Source organism: Alosa alosa, chromosome 15 (genome assembly GCF_017589495.1).
Source record: "Alosa alosa isolate M-15738 ecotype Scorff River chromosome 15, AALO_Geno_1.1, whole genome shotgun sequence".
Classification (NCBI taxonomy): domain Eukaryota; kingdom Metazoa; phylum Chordata; class Actinopteri; order Clupeiformes; family Clupeidae; genus Alosa; species Alosa alosa.
Window position 1 is genome coordinate 28,439,058 of NC_063203.1, and position 20,263 is coordinate 28,459,320.

Genomic DNA, 20,263 nt, shown 5'->3' on the forward strand with positions numbered 1-20,263 from the left:
AGAGAGTATGTGAGAGGATGAATGAGAGGGGCCAACCACAGAGATGGACAGAGAGAGAGAGAGAGATAGAGGGAGATAGAGGGAGAGAGAGAGAGAGAGGGAGAGAGAGGGAGAGAGAGAGAGAGAGAGGAGAGGGAGGAGAGAGGGAGAGGGGAGAGAGAGTATGTGAGAGGATGAATGAGAGGGGCCAACCACAGAGATGGACAGAGAGAGAGAGAGAGATAGAGGGAGGCAGTGAGTGAGTGAATGAGTAATGAGAGAGATAAAAAGAGAAAAAGAGAGACATAGAGAGAGTAACAGAAAGAGAGAGAAAAGGAAAGAGACACAGAGGCAGCAAGGAAGTGAAGGAGGGAGAGTCAGAAAGAGAGAGAGAGAGAGAGGGAGAGAGAGAGAGAGAGAGAGAGAGAGAGAGAGAGAGGGAGTCAGAGCGAGGGAGAGTCAGAGAGAGAGGGAGAGAGAGAGAGAGGGCAGTGAAGGGGCTTAAAATGGGCAGCACATGTCTAGTTGGGTGATAGCAGCTGCCCTCTCTTGCCCATGTGCCCATGTGCACGGCTGGCCTGCCACTGCTGCCCAGCACTGGGCAAGCGCTCGGGACTCCCACAGACCACAGAGCTCACAGAGCAGGGCAGCCGTTCCTCCTGATCGGCCACGCAAGAACACACACACTGGTGCCAAGATGCCCGTCTGGAGCGGGCACCACGTCCACTGACCCCACCCTCCGATCAAACACCACCAGCACTCATCCCTGCCCTGCCCAGCACTCATCCCTGCCCTGCCCAGCCCTGCCCAGCCCTCGCCCAGCCCTCGCCCAGCCCTCGTCCTGCCCTGCCCTGCCCTGCCCAGCCCAGCACTCATCCCTGCCCTGCCCTGCCCAGCCCTCGCCCTGCCCAGCACTCATCCCTGCCCAGTCCTGCCCAGCCCTCGCCCTGCCCAGCCATTGCCCTGCCCTGCCCTGCCCTGCCCAGCCCTCGCCCAGCCAGTTGTGCTGCCTAGATTACGCAAGACTCCAGGGAGAAGCTGGCACTTTCATGACGGCTGTAGACTCTGCTTAACTGGCTTTAAGATGCAGGCGCAGCGTTTGGAGAGCGGGATTAAAGGGACTGTCCAAGCATCGTCCTTCAGCTGGACGCTCACCAGGAGATGTACAGTACACACAATTCCTGAAACATAAATCATAAAATATTCACGGGGGGTTACTTGTGGTCATGCCGTCTGATAGGTGGGAAAAGGGCTCCTCAGCGCTGTTACGTCACCCTGTAGGCTGCACCTGCACCATCCTGCAGAGTCTCGTGCTTTCATGCCAACGGTGTTGGGAACTTTGCTGATGCTGTTAGCGTACTGCTCAACAACCCCCCCCCCCCCACACACACACACACACTGAACCCCCCACCCCCACACAAACACATATGCACACAAACACACACACTGAATCCCCCACCCCCACACAAACACACATGCACACACACACACACACACACACACACACACACACACACACACACTGAAACCCCACTCCCCAATATTAAACACACATGCACACACACACACACACACACACACACACACACACACACACACACACACACACACACACACACACACAGACCTCACACCACTTCCTCCTATGAGTTGCTCTGAGACAACTGAAACCACTACTGCACCAGAAAAATCCACAAACACTGCATTAAATTCAGGGGAAATGTGTCAAACTGGCATGGCAGATCTGACAACCACAGCTAATACTGACAACAAGTAAATATTTGTTTTGAATGAGGCTGCTTCTGACGAGGCCTCCATTCAGTGTGAATGATGTATACACTAGTCAGGAAATGACACATAGCCTAGCCTCCCCTGTAACTCCCACCACAAGGAAGCGATAAACAAATCACACTTGTCAATTTGTCTCCATCTCCCACTCCATCCTCCATAATTTATTTTTGCGGAGAAAAGGACTGTGTGGCGGTCATATTTTGGCAAAATCTTCAGACCAAACAATCAAAAATGAGGAGAAAACGGTGAAACCTGGCAACCCAGGGCATGCCAGACCTGACAGCTAGTCCTAACCTGGCAACCCAGGGTATGCCAGACCTCACAGTTAGTCCAAACCTGGCAACCCAGGGCATGCCAGACCTGACAGCTAGTCTTAACCTGGCAACCCAGGGTATGCCAGACCTCACAGTTAGTCCAAACCTGGCAACCCAGGGCATGCCAGACCTGACAGCTAGTCTTAACCTGGCAACCCAGGGTATGCCAGACCTGACAGCTAGTCCAAATCTGGGCAAGAACACATCAAATTAAATAGAATCCCATCATATCCACATTATATGAGAACTATAGATATGAGAACTAAATCTAGAGATCCCATCCATATAACTATAGCCCTATCTGAATGAATCATCATATCCTAGATCATATGAGAACTACAGCTATCTGGGATTAGAATGTGAAACCATAGCTATCTGAATAGAATCCCATCATATCCACATATGAGAACTATAGCTATCTGAATAGAATCCCATCATATCCACATATGAGAACTATAGCTATCTGAATAGAATCCCATCATATCTACGTCATATGAGAACTACAGCTATCTGAGTAGAATCCTTGTAGTCCATCGCGCTGAACTCTTTAGCATTCCGTAGCGCACCTCAGAGCAGAGCAGTGGTTATGTAACTCTCCGCTCTTTTTCCCACTCCGTGCTGTTTTTAACCGAGCCTGCAGCGGTGCACTGCTGTCACATTTCTTTTAGTGGGAGGCAGCGTGTTGTCCCTGCAGGGCAGCTCCGTGCCGCGGAGTCCAGCGCGTCCTTATCTCGGGGCCGCAGCCAATACTGGGGGGGGCACCTTCCCTCTCAGGGCACCATGGAGGTCCAACATGACAACAACAACAACAGCACTGTCCCAGAGGGAATTGGCCTTAGCGCTGTCAGCAGGGTGTGTGTGTAACAACAACAACAACAACAGCATCCAGAGGAAAGTAATTAGCGCTGTCAGCAGAGTGTGTGTGTGTGTGTAGTAGTAGTAATTGTAGTGTGTGTGTGTGTGTGTGTGTGTGTGTGTGTGTGTGTGCATTTGTCTGTGTGTGTGTGTGTGTGTGTGTCTGTGTGTGTGTGTGTGTGTGTGTTTGTGTGTGCATATGTGTGTGTGTGCATATGTGTATGCTTGTGTGTGTGTGTGTGTGTGTGTGTGTGTGTTGCTTGTCTGATGTGCATGACCCCCCTTTTTTTTCTGTTGTTCCTGGATGACTGTGCTCCTGAGAGCTCCCCAGTAGGCCAGTCCTGAGGGAGAGGGAGGGATGTGTGTGTGTGTGTGTGTGTGTGTGTGTGTGTGTGTGTGTGGAGGGAGGGGGGTAGTCACCCAGCAGACGGAAGCTCTCACATCAGCTCACCAAACGTAACCTGGACAGGCCAGGCCTCCCGGGAACAGATTTCCTCCTCCCTCACGCTACGGGAGAATGATACGCCAGGGTGAACAAACTGCCCTCAGATCAGCTGTCCCATTAAAGACCACACAAAAGTGGAATTGGCTATACTGCCACAAGCTTTATTGATCAAAAACGGTTCAACTGCCAATCAAATTACACCTTCCCCTTAAGTGGTCCTGAAACAACCCTTTGATTGGTTCAGCTTGAGCTATCATTGGAAGCCAAGATGATAGATAGATAGATAGATAGATCTATCCATTTGGGTCCATTCACCACAGAGTCTAGTTTGGGTCCATTCACCACAGATTTCCTACTGTACGTCAGTCTTGCTCCTGTTCTCTCATCCAGTTACATACAATTTATGAGTTAGCGTGCCTGTGGACAGCATCCAGCTATCACATTTGCACGGCATTAAGTGGGCACCTACCTCAAACGCCCGGCATCAGCTAGGTACAAACAGACTGGCAGAAATCCAAGAGGGAGATGGAGAGAGAGAGAGAGAGAGAGAGAGAGAGAGAGAGAGAGAGAGAGAGAGAGGCTATCCATGGTGCCAGGGCAAATGACATGCCTTAGTGACTCAACTCTGCATTTTGAACAGCAGCCGAAAATGACAAATCCGTGCCAACGCTGCACTTTTAAGTGATTCAGTGCAGCAAATTCTATTATAAACCGGCAAGCGAGACCTTACACATTTATTTGGCTTTTTTACCAACACATGGCCAAGTGCATCAGCTTATGGGTGTAAGTCCTGGGAATATTAATCCTGTGAAATGCTCTATAAAAACATTCACATCATCAGAGAATAGGAGGACAGTGTGTGTGTCCACTGGATTCAAATGGAGAATACAGAGGACACACACACCCACACACCCACACACACGCACACACGCACGCACGCACGCACGCACGCACACACACACACACGCATACACACACACACACACTGAATTATTAACACTGAAATCAAAACTAGTTGGAGAAAGTCAATGAATTTGGTTCCATTTGACTGTCATAAACATCCACATACAGCACCTGTTTGCACCTGTTGTACATAGGCCACCACCTTTCTACACTTTACATACTGTTTACACCAGGAAGCTACCAGAGATGTCCAGAGAAGTATCAGAGAAAAAAAAGACTTAAAAACAAAACAAACATAAAAACACAAAACACAATTTATTTTGGGTTCACAGGAGACAGCATTAATCTGGCCTGATGATCCTGCTGACCACATGTCTATTTAATGGCTGGGGAGCGATCTCCCGTTCAGAGCGGCCGACAGATGAGCTGTGGACAGAGGTCAGGTCGGCACAACACAACACAACACTGACACACTGGTGGCCCAGAGGGTCACTCAATAATACCCAGACCGCCAGCCAGCCAGAGTAAACACCCATCTGCAGCCAATCCACAACCACGCAAAATGCTCCGTAATGTAACATCCAAATCCAGGGCAGAGAGAATTTTATTTGTCCCTATTAAGACTTTGCATGACAATATAGGCCCATGTGGGTTGCTGCGCTATGTGTGAACTAGATTTCATGTTTTGTTTCTGTGATGCTTTGCGAGGAACAGATGCCTCAAGATTAGGCACTACTATCCAGACCATACGTGCGCCTAAAAGAGGCCGAGCATAGTCAGACATTTTCCTCTCCTGTAACTGACCAGCGTTGCAGTAAAACAGAAAGAAAAACAAAAGAAAACTGTGGATGAGCATGACGATGAGAATGTCGATGAGAATGTCGATGAGCATGACGATGAGAATGTCGATGAGAATGTCGATGAGCGTGCTGTTTTTCCTGCGCGGCATCTCCTCTTTCAGTTCTTATCTTAACAAGTGCACAGCTCATCGCTCCATCCTCTTAACCCTCCCCCCTCCAACCTCCTCCTCCACCACCCCCACGCTCTGAGGTTACTGCAGTTTGTTGACCGATAGTAACCGTCTGAGCAGCGCCCGCAGAGCCTGGCTGCCTTACTCTGCCTGCTTGCTGTCGCAGTCTGACTGAAGCCCTCGATCACTTTCCTCCTCGTGTCGCGTGTGGGTTGCAAAGATGTGTTGGGCACGTCGGTTTTCGATTGCAAGGCAAGTCAAGAACGTCGGTGCCAAGTTTTGTCTCTGGAGTGTCTGTGGTGGCAAGGTGAAAAAAAAAAGCCTTTCCGTAGACGTTTCCAGAGAGACTGAAAAAAAGCTACTCATTTATTTAGTTAGCAGACAATCTCATCCACAGTGACTAACAACACAGGCAAGGTATCCATTTTGCCACTATGTGCATCAACTGGCAATCAAACCCATGACTTCTGTGGAACTAAAGTGCTGTCAGCTAAAGAGTCACTGAAAGGAACTGCTTCAAAACCATCTGGCACTGTGGAACTAAAGGAGTCACTGAAAGGAACTGCTTCAAAACCATCTGGCACTGTGGAACTAAAGGAGTCACTGAGAGGAACTGCTTCAAAACCATCTGGCACTGTGGAACTAAAGGAGTCACTGAGAGGAACTGCTTCAAAAGCACCTGGCACTGTGGGGGATTTCATTTGTGAGAGAACATCAACTGAAGAACCGCAGCGCCAGGGCAGGATGTGAGGGGCAACAGGTTCTGCTCTGACCACATCCTCCCTCACACAGACGAGAGCGTCACCCATGCAGCGCTAGCAGGATGCGTGGTCAATTAGCGCCAATGCCACATATGGGGCAGGCTAGCAGGATTCATTGTCAATTAGCACCAATGCCACATATGGGGCAGGCTAGCAGGATGCATAGTCAATTAGCACCAATGCCACATATGGGGCAGGCTAGCAGGAAGGATGCGTGGTCAATTAGCGCCAATCCCACATATGGGGCAGGCTAGCAGGATGCGTGGTCAAGCAGGCTGGCGTAGAACAGCCCCAGGGGGTGTGTATTTACTCTGACCTCCACCAAGCAGACCCCACACCACAGCACACCAGAGCAGAGCAGAGCACACCACAGCACACTAGAGCAGAGCAGAGCACACCACACCACACCACAGCACACTAGAGCACACTAGAGCAGAGCACACCACAGCACACTAGAGCAGAGCACACCACAGCACACCACAGCACACTAGAGCAGAGAATTTTGCACACCACAGCACACCACAGCACACTAGAGCAGAGCAGAGCACAGCTGGATTAAACCGGTCCCGCCTTCCTGTTCAGTTCAGCGTTGGCCACTCTCTTTCCTTCTTCACGTGTGCGTGCGTGCGTGCGTGCGTGCGTGTGTGTGTGAGTCATGGCGATCACATTGAGCCTCAGAGCACTAAAGCTCACACAGCATACGTGAGACTAAGGCCAAGCGCATCACTGCCACAGGGTCCATCGAAGGTCACTAAACCTTGGCAGCAAAGACAGATGTCAGAAGGAAGAGTCACCAGTGCTGGTGGCGGACCATGATAACCTCTGCTCATGAATCTTTAATGGCCATGATAATTACAGCTTGTTATCACCACAGCATGGAGTTGTGCTCCCAGACTGAAACCACAGATAAGTCCCAAATGAGCATTTAGCTGCAGGTGGTTTAATCATTGCTATTAAAATTATGAGACCCGTTCATACTGGAGAAAGCCAAACATGATGACACAGCATTTTTACATCCAATTTGTAAGAAAATTACACAATTTTACAAATCAGCTTGATTGCCAACGAATACATCAAATTATTGCTGATGTATAAGATAAAGAAAAAAATCTTTGTGATTATATACAGTAATAATACTGTAAGATCATTCAAATAAGAACGGCATCCATGTCTCATTCAGCACCAGCCCTTTGGTTTGGACTGGGCAACCGATGGGGACATCAACGATGCATTAAGCTCGATATTCATATTAATAATGCATTAAGTGTGATATTCATATTAATGATGCATTAAGCTTGATATTCATGATATTCATATTAATGATGCATTAAGTTTGATATTCATGATATTCTTGATATTCATATTAATGGTTCCACGAGTGTAAAATAAATTGCAGGCATAAGAGGTATTTGTACGCTAACTGCACGTTCTGCTCTAATGTTTCTGCCAACTCTGAAATCTGGTCCATAACTGACCCAGAGCTGGTTATCCACCACATCGCATCCCAGCTATGGAGTATCAGGGCCATATGAGGGCCACATCAGGGCCATATCATATGAGAGCCACATCAGGGCCATATGAGGGCCTCATCAGGGCTATATGAGGTCCACATCAGGGCCAAATGAGAGCCACATCAGGGCCAAATGAGGTCCACATCAGGGCCATATGAGAGCCACATGAGGTCCACATCAGGGCTCTATCCGAACTGCCTGATCGGATTTAAAGCCATATGAGGGTCATCAGGGCCGTATCAGGACCATATCAGAGCCATAACAGGTCCAAAGTCAACTGGTCAGATCTGCCCTGGCATCACAGCCAAGGAAAAGATCTCCTTTAAAGGTCAGCGTGTCCCAAACCTAAGGAGCTTCGCTGATTTGGCACCGGTCAGGCTAGACAGACAGGGAGTGAAAGAGGAGATGTGCTGCCGATCGGAAAAAGCAAAAGCCCAACACGGACTAGATATACAGTAAGAGGACACATGACAGAAGTGAGAGACAGGAGGAGGAAGAGAGACAAAAGAGAGAGAAGAGAAAGAGCAAGAGAGAGGAAGAGGAAGAGAGAGAGAGAGAGAGAGAAGAGAAAGAGCAATAGAGAGGAAGGGCTGAAGAGAGAGAGAGAGAAGAGAAAGAGCAATAGAAAGGAAGAGCTGAAGAGAGAGAGAGAGAAAGAGAGAGAGAGAGAGAGAGAGAGAGAAGAGAAGAGAAAGAGCAAGAGAGAGGAAGAGCTGAAAAGAGGTCCAGATGGCTGTCTTAATGAGCACAGAGCACGGCAGCTGCACAGAACACCCCTCCAGTGAAGAGTTCTACTGCAGCATCCAGATGTGCTCTTGCGTCAAGTCAAGAACAACACAACCACCTCAACTCCCTTCCCAAATACACTTTAAGGTGAACTCTGTATTCAGAAGCTACTGTCCCATGAAAAGGATGTGTTAATTATCACTTTTTTCAGACTGCTTGGCTTATGTAACAAGCTGAAAGTAAACAATAGCTTAATGATAGCATTAACTGGAAAAGGCGGAGGAGTTGATGACCATGGTGATTCATTTGTATCTAAAGCTCACTGAGATTTGGGATGAGAAATAAAGACAAATATAGCCTTTGTGTGTTCTGTATGTTTTTGTGCTATACGGAAAATACTTACTGTCTAAATATGCAATATGCAATGTAAATATGTAATGTCACAACGATACATTACTTTTACACAGTGCTGTGTCTAGATACCCTAAGATGACAAGATAACAGACTAGCAGGCTATTTTTCAAGCGTCTCGTTTTACCTCTCCGCCATCGAATCTCTACATAACAGAGCTGATTTTTGCTGCATGAAATCAGAGCATGAGATCCGCAGTCCATTTCATTACATGTTGGGTCAGTCCTGGGAGAAAAACAGCTCCAGGAAAACCAATCCAATCCACTAGCTATTTGCGATAAAAAAAACCCTGAAAATCCGCATTCACAGTATGTATAATTATCCTGTGGGGAAATCACCTTATTGCGTAATACTATGCTCACAAAATCCATGTGAGATTGGAGAATGTTTTAAACACGGTTACACCTTTGCCAAAATGTCGACAGCAATCAAAATATTGGCAGGAGTCAGAATGGGATCCAATGTGAGATTAGTTCATTGCAGATAAACAAGCTTTATAAGTGATATAGCTTCAGTCTTTTACAAATGTGCAGATAAACAAGCTTTATAAGAGATGCAGCCTCAATAGTTTTGCGCAATGTCTGTTATTTAACAAGTTTATTTAATGCTTGGTATTATATTGGTATCTTATATCAAAGAACTAAACTCAGAAGAGCCTCCAGCCTTCTCTGCAACTCCCACTTGTATCTGTCCATACCCTGCTCTATCTGCTGCCTGGGAGTACGCAGCATGTGTCTGCTTATCTGACCACAGCCCTTGGGCCTCTACAAGCACATTACGTGTGTTCATCCCCAAAGGGAAACTCGCCTTCCAGAAAAAGAAAATAAACCAACAAATTATACACTCTCTTTTAAATTTGCCTGCTGACGATGCAATTGCTTGCCATTCGGGACAATTAGTAAGAATTTGAATGCAACTAAGCAAGAATTTGAATGTAAGAGCACATGCTCTTGTCTTTAAAGAGTGCCAATGTGCATGTGGGTGTGTTGGTGGACTACTGATACTGTATATTGATGATCGTTTAGTGAGACAAGACGGTACCTTTCTTTCTCCACCATGGTCCCTCGGGGACCGAGTACGAGAGGTCTTTGAACTCGATGTTGACCGCTGGTCTGCGTGGAAGGTAGGAGAATCTCTGCGCTTCTGTCAGGTTATTCTCCACTTTCTTGAGGTGCCCGTGCAACAGAGGCGTGTGCTGACCTCCTACATGGTTGGACACCATGTCATCAATGGACACACACACAGTCCTAGGATCCAGCATTAAGTCAGGTGGCCCGTTGGTGTTCTAGGAGTGAGAGTGAAATACACACACGTTACTGATGATTCAGTGACCATGGAATTAGTATTGGTGGACATACAAGAGATAAGATGATGATGATTTTTGAGCTGATCAACAACACCAAATATAGAATACAAAGTCTGAATTGCCTCAAAAGCTTGAAAATGCTTTTCCAAGCAGTTGGTTAACTTTAGCGCTGGCTTTAATGCAGCGTTCTTTGGAATGTGGCATCTGCATGTATAAAAGGATAGTCTAATCCGTCTCTATCCACAGAGCCCAGGGCTGACGGGGTTACTATAGGACACCCAAGCCAGCAGACCGTGCGTAAAATAATACCACGTCCAATGTGAAATCGTTGCTTGCTGTATATTACTTATCTGTCTGGAAATATATAAATTCCACAGATTCTCCTATGGAACATGTGGTCAGTTTCTCAAAATAGCCTGCATTATTGCAATGGTATATGTAGGCAAAAACTGCCACCGTATATTTAGTGGTTAGTCGCGCGTAATGACAACCACACACACACAAATTTGCGAAATGCAATCTTCATTCACTGATCACACACAGTCAGTAAATTGTACTTAATAAAACTTACGAACACGTCTTGTCATATTTCTCATTCCATGTTTTCCACATTTTAAAAACATTTCAGAGTATTACAGCATTTGTCAAAGTACAAGGCTAAACACGTCCGTGTCAGTTGACTAAAAGCGCAAATTCCATTTGCTTTGTTATTATGTGTTAGAACATTGGCTTTGCCACATGCACACACTGATTTAATATTCAGAGTACTTGAAGAGGAGGTTACTCCCGTTCACTTGGTTCAGTGCAGGTAGGCTATTTCTGGCACCAAGTTGCTAGATACATGATGGATAGGTTCAGGTCTGATGCACAGTGCTTGTTTCAACTAAAATCTCATACTTGGTAAAAGTGTCATTCAAAAGTTCATTCAAAGAATAATTGATATTATTCACTTACCATTATGATGGAGTTGGTCACCGTAGTATTGTTCACTGAAAAGGCTGCCATCAGACAGGCCATTCCTTTCAATTGTGCAGTTGACTAAACCAAATAGATTTATCAAGTCAAAAGCATCCGGTGTCGTTGATAAACTATTCCCGCATACACCTCAGTCCTCTGCAGCCTGCTCTGCCGAACGAAGTCGCTCTGTTATTGTTTACAAGCGGTCAACCTGCTCCCGGTATTTTGTACGGTGACGTCACATACTGTACCGCTGCCGACTGGCGCTTAGACGGAGAAGGGGCGGGAGCAGCAGAAAGCATGTGCCTCAACTCAACGCGGCACTGAAAACCACTATCCGAACATATACATCAATGTCCTCACAATACTTTCATTGCATTGCTTTCATTTATGGCGCATATTGGACATAATTGGCATGACTTGAATGGTCAGAATAAGGTTGTAGTCTATCCAAGCCAGTTAGGCTAAACATGCAGATTACTGCAAGCAGATATCAGACATGAAGGTGTGATTTCTGCCTAGTTCTGAAAACCATTGGTATCATTGGAGAATCTGAATGTACAGTTTTGACCTGATAAAAACTTGGTACTACCTCAGCACAAAAAAGGAGCAGGTGCATGCATGGAACGAGGCTGCAACAATGACGCACGTGAAATACATACGCGCCACCTTGTGGAGATTCACTGTAAAGGCATATTTGCATGAACTGTTGGTCATCACAAGTAGCCTACATTGTCATTCCTTGTCATCCCATTCCGTGAACTGATCCGAATTCAGAATCGTGGTCATAGAAACGTCTGTTGTATACCCGCATTTTGGAAGATAATTTTTACCTCAGAGCGTAAACACACCCTTTGCATTTCAAAGACCGAGAAGTCTAAATATAGCACAATCTCACTCCTCTCCCTCACTCCCTTGTGTGTGTGTGTTTTCCTTATATATTTTTTCAAGGGATGATTTCTCTACCGCGTTCTGCAGCAGGAGGGCTGCTGGTGGTGTAGTCACAAGGCTGTGCATGTGCCTCGGTGGTGATACGGCTGCTGGCTCCACCACTGCAGTGGACACACTGGATCAGTTCTACTGATGAGCCCGTCGCCTTCCTCAGCGACACACCACTACCTGTACACTGATGTGCCACACCACTACCTGTACACTGATGTGGTAGTGTCTGTTGTAGCTATTACACTCACTATATGACAGCTACTGTAAAACATCATACATGAGATATGTCTAGATAAGTGAGATGTTGCTGCAAACATCACAAACATTTAAATTCATGAATGATGCAAAACATTTTATGAATGAAATATCAGGATGTTGACTTATGTAAGATTATAACTTAATATGCCATCGTATCAAAAGATTATCTACATCACATACATTTCAAGCACACCCAATTTGAGCAATGTACAGTGAATAACATGGAGAGATACATCTCTCTCTCTCTCTCACACACACACACACACACAAACAACGGTGATCTTCCAGGTTAACCATAAACAGATGATAATAAAGTCTGACAAACACAAACACTCCATTTGTACTGTTATCCTCCTTCTTCTACCCCCGGACTGCTGTTCACTTTGCCCTAGATGCTTGCACTCTCTCTCTCAAACACACACACACACACACACACACACACACACACACAAACAATCTCACACAAACGCACACCCACACAAACACACACACATACACACGCTCTCTCTCTCATACACACAAACAATCACAAACACACACTCTCTCTCTCTGACACAAACCCACATTCACACACATACACAGTCTCTCTCACACACAGACAGACTCATGCCCTGGACAGCCTGGAGAGATCAAGACCACGGGAGAGCGTCTCCTGCAAGACAGACGGACAAAACAAACCACGGGAGTGCTGTAGGTGACTCGTGTTGATTGGGTCCAGTGGTGTCCAGCGACCCCTCCCCCCTGGGCGCTGAAATAGCGTATAAATGCAGGCAGAGCCTGTGGCGTGGTCAGCCAGGCAGACTGAGATGTCAGGGGGACCAAGGGGAACATAATGGGGGCTGTGGGATTGGCCATCTTCATTCTGCTGCTGCTGACAGTGGGAGAAGGTATCTTTGCACTCTACCAAAGCACTTATCCAACAGCTTAGTCGCTTCACACACACACACACACATCACACACATATGCACAAATACACACACGCAGAGAGGGAGAGAGAGGGAGAGAGAGAGAGAGAGAGAGAGAGAGAAAGAGAATGTTTCGGTGGGCCCAAGGTGATTGTGTTCTCTGTTAACCCCCCTAAACTCAGTGAGGTAGACATGTCCCATCTGGTGGGTGTTTGGTTTCCTGATGCAGGCAGCCTATGCCTCTGTAGGCTGGTTTGGTCAGCTTTTTACTCTAATGTTCCTTTTCTCTTCTCCTCAGCAAGTGACACTGACGTTCAAGTGTGGACCTGTGGCTACAGAGGACTCTGCAGAAAGTACTGCTATGCCCAGGAGTACATGGTGGGCTACCACGGCTGTCCACGCAGATATAGGTATTCACCCCCCCCCAACACACACAACACACGCATACACACACACTTGCACACACACAACACACGCACACACACTCACACCATACACCTCAAGCCTCAAGCAACAAAACAAGACATTCCTCTTCTCTTCCCATAGGTCACTGGTGTTTGGCTGAAGCACTTCCATTGCTATTTGCTTAAAAATTTCTCCTAAGCTCTGTAAAATATTTTTTTTTCCTATTTTTGGAATTCCTCGAGTTCTTATCCTCCTCGTGTTTTGTTGATGTGTCTCATCCCCAGATGCTGTGCTTTGCGTTTCTAACGGAGGCTGACAACATGGCGTTCCACATAAGGCCCCATCTCTCCAATCTGAGTGTGATCTGAATCGTTTGCCGTGATTTCATTTATCATGTTAAAGTTTTAACACAAAGGAGACTTCAGTCTTCCCTTACTTGCTTTGAGATTTCAGATTCTGGGCCAACCTACTCAAATATCTCAAGAAGTGGGACAATTTTTCACCTACTTAGCTCCTACTCGCCTAGTATGTAACGGTCATCATATCTATCTGATACTGTTATTGTTGACTTGTATTCCTGACTATACTATCAATAAAAGAGTGACAATAAGTAACATCTGTTTGGAGAAGTTTTCTTCAACATACAGCAGCCTGCGTTTTGTATGTGTGTCGAAACATACACCCAAAAAAGATGCAAGCGTGCATACACACACACTCACACACATAAGTGAAGAACTTTGTGATGGTGGTCCAGTGAAAGTGGCACTGTGACTTTGCACCAGGTGTCATGGCTTCTACTTTGGACACTGACGGACTGGATAAGCTCTGTGCTAATGGTGGTCTGGCGTGTGGTGCACCGCATTGTTGGGATGCAGCACAATAACAAAGTAAACTGACCCAGTTATGCACCCTGGAGAGCCCGTTCAGTGAGTCAGACAGCTCCTGCCTGAGTCTGCTTCTAGTCAGCAGAGGCGTAGTGCATTATGGGAATGCATTTCGGTGAGCATTGTAGGATCTACGTTGCTTGTTTGACTTAAGACTTATAAATTAAGTTCAGCTTGTGTTCTGACATTCAAACAAGTGGTTTTCAGTGTGATTACAGTTTTGGCAAGAGCTTTGCACCTAACTGTTAAAACATCCTGCACAACCTATCATTTGTTTACATGACACACTTTCCTTGATTGAAAACAAAAACTGTGAAGTGGACTATGAGTCATTAATTCACATTTGCACCCATCATCATTTCTAGACTTCGACTTTTAGTCCAACACTAGATTATTGAGATAGTAGTGGGGAAATGGGACTTAAATAACTAAAATATTAGTTAGCTTTAGCAAAGACGCAGTAGCCTTTTCAGTGTTTCATCAGATGCCGTTTGACCAGATGTCTGCCACAGCCCCAGCAGACATGGGCAGGTGAGCTCGGCCTGGTGCGGTGTGGCAAAGGTTATGGGGCAGAGATGCGTCCAGCCAGTCAACAAGCGCGAGTGAGCGCACCGCCGCCGCATTGTCTTCTGGGCGATCACTCCATCTTTGTACCTCAGCTGTGCGGTCAGCAGAGCGTGCCCCTGTCACAATAGGGCCGCGGCCCCCCCACCCCCGCCACACACAGACCTGTTTACTGGAGTTTTGTTCTCTACATCCACAACAATGTCTGCTGCCGCCACGCCAACACACAGACCAACCCGTGACGGCCTGGCGGTGTGGTGCTGTGTTTGTGTGTGTGTGGGGGGGGGGGGGGGGTGTGGTGCTGTGTGTGTGTGGGGCCTGGGGGTGTGGTGCTGTGTGTGTGTGGGGGGGGGGGTTGCGGGGGTTAGAGCAGGGGGTTGGACTGGTAACAGTTTCAGAATAATCCCTGCATGTTTATCTACTTATGCCAACAAGACTACATGACTAATAAACAAGCACATCCGTTGGGGCGAGCAGCATCACCTGTACTGCTGCCATGTATCTGTGGCTGGGTCCAGGCTGGAGGGATAAGCCGAGCTGATTTTAATTAGTGTCAAGGCCTGTTGATCCTTTAATGGGATTTACGATTTACTTGAATTGGCTTCCCACTGGTCATCTTTTTCATTTGTTTGTCTTGGCACTATGGGAACATTTTCTCCAGGTATGCAATAAGGTTTTACGCAATTTGAGATTACCTGGGTTGACCGGTTAAATGTAGAGAAGCTCATTGGTCACTTGTCTTTTTTCAGCTTACATGATTCCTTCCTCTGTACTACTGATGCTGATATTGACGGGGTTAAACCAGGGTACCGCAAAACACTGTATATGGAAAGTAGCCTGCTGAAAAAAACATTAAATAAGCCATTATGTCAACTACTATTAATATACCATTCAATGTGAGCAACACCAACAGAAAAATAATAAGATGACCACAAACAAATATAAAAATGCCTTTCACTTTATTTTATACTTTTTTTGGGGAAGAACTGGCACGCACCACCAAGGTAGCTAAAGTTTACTCAAGATCTACAAACAGAAATTCTTGCAACGTCCATGGTTTGTGACTGCTTATCTTTATACAAATAATAATTAAAAAAACACCTCTGTATCCATATGTTTACCTAACCGTTACAGAATAAGTTAAATGACATGATGTCATGGGTAACTGAAACCAAAACAATACTGATGCACCCCTGGGGCTCTTGACCGGCTTGCTTCATACCCTTAACACCAAACAATGACCCCTGCTTTAAAGTAAGATTAGTAGACCCTTTCAAATCTACTAGGTATCAAAAGAGGCAACAAGGGGACAAGAAGAGTCTTGGGGGACAACAAGAGTTTAGTGACCGAATCCAGTCCCTTATTTTCATTTTTTTTTTTTTTTTTTACTTGATGGGTAGAGAAATGGTGTAAGGCTCTCAAGATAAAAGAATGAATGCAGTTCAGCGATTACAAAGCAGGAGAGGACAACACAACTGCAGACAATCATACAGCTCTCTTTATAAGGCATTGTGTCCTTCTGTGTGAAATGAAAAAAAAAAAAAAAAAAAAACCTAATAAACAAACAAAATATGAGTAGTGAATTAAACCGAAACAGCTTTTTCACACGGCTTTGGAAAAAAAAAAGAAAAGAAAAAACAGAAGGTAAAAAACAGGAACAAATGTGATGTATGCGACATCTGCACAAGGTAGGTGGGTTAACCCCTGTAAAATGTGTAGAACATACCAACACACATAAAACCTTTCTCTTGGGCCCGTAACCTTGGGCACAACGCAGGGTGTAGAAGAGGGTACCATTGGGAGGTTACCTAACACATATTTCATATAAACAGATCTTGAGATTTGTGACTTTGACTACGGAGCAAATACCTGACCAGTGTAGAAACATGAGCGATGAGAAAAAGCACACAGGCAGACTGCAAATGTAATGTGACCACCAACCCCAGACAGATACGCAGCGGCTCTGCTCCGACGCCACTGTGCCATCCACAGCGATGGGGCTATGCTGGGTTGGGACAAAGGCTGGCATCGACAACAGGACGACACTGGCCCCGTTACTTTGTCTTCTTGTCTGATGTCAGGTTGTCGTGGAGCTTCGAGACATCCTTCTCATATTGGTCCATCACCAGAGTTCCGTTCTCGTCAAAGAACGCCCCGACAGACTTGGTGAACTGTTTCTCCCGGTAACATTTGTTCTTCCCATCCGTAAAGGCGACTACGAGTGTATACTGGTCATCAAACCTGGAAAAAGAACCGATTCATTAATCACAAACTCAACACAGATTCATCTCAGGAGAAATGCTTGGACATTGTTCTTATTTCTGGATTAGATTTACCCCAGCATCTTCTCCTACTTCTCTACAAATTTAACGTTCACATTTATTCTATTATTATTTTACTTAAAATAGTTACTTTTAATGCTATGGTAATGTTTATTTTGGTTTATGCAATGCTGTAAGTCGTTTTGGATAAAAGTCTCTCGTCTGCCAGACAACTATAACCATAACCAAACTGATATTCATCTTGCAGTCAGCCTTCTTCAAATAACAACTTATTGCTGATGGACAAGCATCACACTTCAGTAAATTAGGACCCCTAAATAAAAACACAAGAGTTCTCAGCACACACAACACAGTACAATTGCATCCCTCAGGGATTTGCTCAAGTCCAACTGCATAGGCTGCGCGCCTTGCTATGATGCTGCTGGCTAGTATCACCAAATTCATTCTTTCTCTGTTGCTGATACTTGGAATTGTGTGTGAGGGTGGGAGGTGGCACGCCGTGGCCCTTGGTATTGGCAGAGAGGGTGGGAGGTGGCCCGAGTACCTTTTCAGACTGGAGGAGAGTTGCCAGACGTCGTCTGGGTCCATGCCCGCGGGGTCTTTCTGAAGGGCCACCAGGAAAATATTCTTCTCTTTGTAAGAGGTGTAGAGGGTCAGGATGCCCATCATGATGAAATACGTAAATGTTGGTTAAGGAACACCATCATATGGATCAAGTTAATCGAAATATGAACTAACTGGACCATCACATTAGCAGTATACTACATTTATATAGTATTAAAGAAATAACTTGCACGTAAACCATTGACACAAGGGGAAAGCATCCGGTTGAACTTCAGTCAGATTAGCACAGACAGCTGTTTTCTGTTGTTTACAAAAGCAGTCACACAGAAGCATTACTGTAGGCTAAGCTGCTACAATTTCCACCATTACTTTGGTAACCGATCCATTCACAAATTCTGCATGACCCATAGTTTCCCTTTAAGAACAGAAACAGCAACAGAAAGATGATCTGCATCCCTATATTGTCATGCTGTCATTTCAACCACACCTTTGCGCAAAACCTTGTTCAGTGATAGAAAGTCAAGGTGAAAAGGATATGATATGACACAGCATGCCAGGACAGGCTTGGACTCAGGGAACGGGTGGAGGTAGTCCCAGATAAGAGCTACAATAGCAAAAAGGCAGGAGATGGTGCAGATGAAGAGACGGCCGTCGACCAGGTTGAAGTTCTCCACGTAGCCGTACTTCTCCAAGAGCACCTGTGGGCAGTGACCAGAGAGGACAGGCTTGAGTGCTACATTACTAAATGCAGACACATGACCAAATAACCAAATTGCAGCAGAGTTGACACACACACACACAGACATACATGTGCACACACACACACATACACACCTTCTTAGCTGCATCATCGAGAGAGTTCTTCACAGCTGCACCATCCCACTTGTCAACCTTCACAGGTTTCTCATCAATCCTCCACTGCAAAAAATAAATACATAACATTTTTTACACAGAAACATGAATCCATGAAGCTCTCCAACTTTCTTTATCTGCAACTTATCCTTAGGGAAGTAAGGCATTGTAAGGATTGTATTGTAAAACACTATGAAGCGCTTTTGCATTCCACACACTGTACACTGCATACTGACATCTGGTGGTCTTTGAACGCTTTCTGGAAACATTCAAATGTCGTGTCCTTTAGACGGTCTGCTATTGACACATTATTAAAACAAAGCAGGCCTAGAAACAACTACAATAATGCAATAACGTCTCCTAAACAACATATTTCTCTTACATACATTAAACTGATGAATTGTTGACGGTATAAAACTGTGTGACAGTATAGATTTGGTTCTCTAAATAGATCGCGCTGTTGATCACGGAATACAAATAATTATCATTGTTGCAGGTAAAATCACATAAGGTCAGAGATGACTTCTGTTTCAATTCCCGCTGACAAACAATTACGATTAATAAACTCGCAATTACCTCTGTACCCATCCTCAATCTCCACACAAAATATATGTTTTGTGTGGAGCAGGGGCGTTCTCGTACGTCAGGTAACGTTACAGACTAATTCACACTTCTTAGTTGCATTAACCTACAACATCTTTGTGCAAGATGACAAGTCAGTAGCCTACTGTCACTGTGCTGGCGATAAAGGCTACAGTTAACTGGCAACACAGGAGATAACATCGCGTAATAATAAACACCATATGCTACAGTCACGCAAAGGGTTTGTGTCTTATCAGCTATCTGTTAGCTTGCTAACAATACCGATGAAACACATAATATGAGCTTTACACCGACATCTCAATTTGTCCATGTGCACAGCAAAACAGCATGGTAAGGGTATGCCATTTTATTGGGTTGGGACAAAACGGACCATAACCTTTAAAATGTTAAATAAGAGCAGAGAACTCCAACGCGGATATGCAAATGAAAAGCTTTCGGTAGGTAGCTCGCTAGCGTTAACTTTCCGTGCAGAGTGGTGTGTTAGCCACTATGAATGAAGATACGATGCCCGTTAGGGTTCATAATAAAGCAACAAAGCACGACAAACTAAATTAACTCAGAGAAGACCACTGTGTTCCTTTAAGTGAATTCAATGGCTAGGAAATAAGAGTCATACATTGATAATTAATCATAAAATGCTCAATTCTTACTTTTTCCAATATGCCACTCTTCCCGTTTCTCGCCGCCATCTTTTCTTCCTGTTCATTTGCTGTGATCTGGGAGAATATGATTGGCGAACAGCATAATTTCAGCAACCAATCAGCAATGAGAATGAACCTTGTACGTAGACGGAAAACACGCTCCCGCTTCTTTCAACCACTTTACAATGATGTGGCCCTAAAAAGTGATAACAGGAAGGAAAAGACGATCATAATGCCATTTCACTAAAAATGACTTTAAAACAGCGCGATATCCTGGTTGAATAGGTAGAACTCGTTATTATTAACTGCGTCGTATTGACAAAATATTTCCACCAGAGTTTCACACTGAGGCAACACAGATGCGAAAAGAGCAACTTTATAACAGTTTGCATTTGGACACTAACATTAACATCATATTTAGTAGTTATTTACAA

The 20,263-nt window shown here is 45.3% G+C and overlaps 2 protein-coding genes and 1 long non-coding RNA gene across 4 annotated transcripts in view; 1 reads left to right on the plus strand and 2 right to left on the minus strand.

Moving 5' to 3' along the window:
* The window catches only part of abcg1 (ATP-binding cassette, sub-family G (WHITE), member 1), a 28,552-nt gene extending 16,693 nt beyond the window's left edge, over positions 1–11,859 (minus strand). The window contains exons 1-2 of the mRNA XM_048264413.1: positions 10,927–11,859; positions 9,708–9,951 (exon numbers count right to left, since the gene is read on the minus strand). Of these exons, the coding sequence (XP_048120370.1) occupies positions 9,708–9,951; positions 10,927–10,989 (307 nt within the window). The 5' untranslated portion in view covers positions 10,990–11,859. The remainder of the gene's footprint in view (positions 1–9,707; positions 9,952–10,926) is intronic.
* Positions 9,440–12,411, plus strand: LOC125308126. 2 transcript variants are annotated; one of them, XR_007195847.1, is made up of 3 exons: positions 9,440–9,600; positions 9,692–9,789; positions 11,881–12,411. It is a non-coding gene; the product is annotated as an uncharacterized LOC125308126 (long non-coding RNA). The 2 variants fall into 2 exon arrangements; XR_007195846.1 differs by having other exon boundaries at positions 9,440–9,564.
* A 3,418-nt stretch (positions 12,412–15,829) lies between these two features.
* spcs2 (signal peptidase complex subunit 2) lies at positions 15,830–19,977 on the minus strand. The gene is made up of 5 exons (XM_048264622.1): positions 19,839–19,977; positions 18,568–18,651; positions 18,271–18,431; positions 17,714–17,848; positions 15,830–17,128 (listed from the first exon to the last, which is right to left on the minus strand). The coding sequence occupies exons 1-5, from the start codon at positions 19,875–19,877 to the stop codon at positions 16,942–16,944; spliced, it is 606 nt and encodes a 201-aa protein (XP_048120579.1). The 5' UTR covers positions 19,878–19,977; the 3' UTR covers positions 15,830–16,941.
* Between the last annotated feature and the right edge of the window lie 286 nt (positions 19,978–20,263).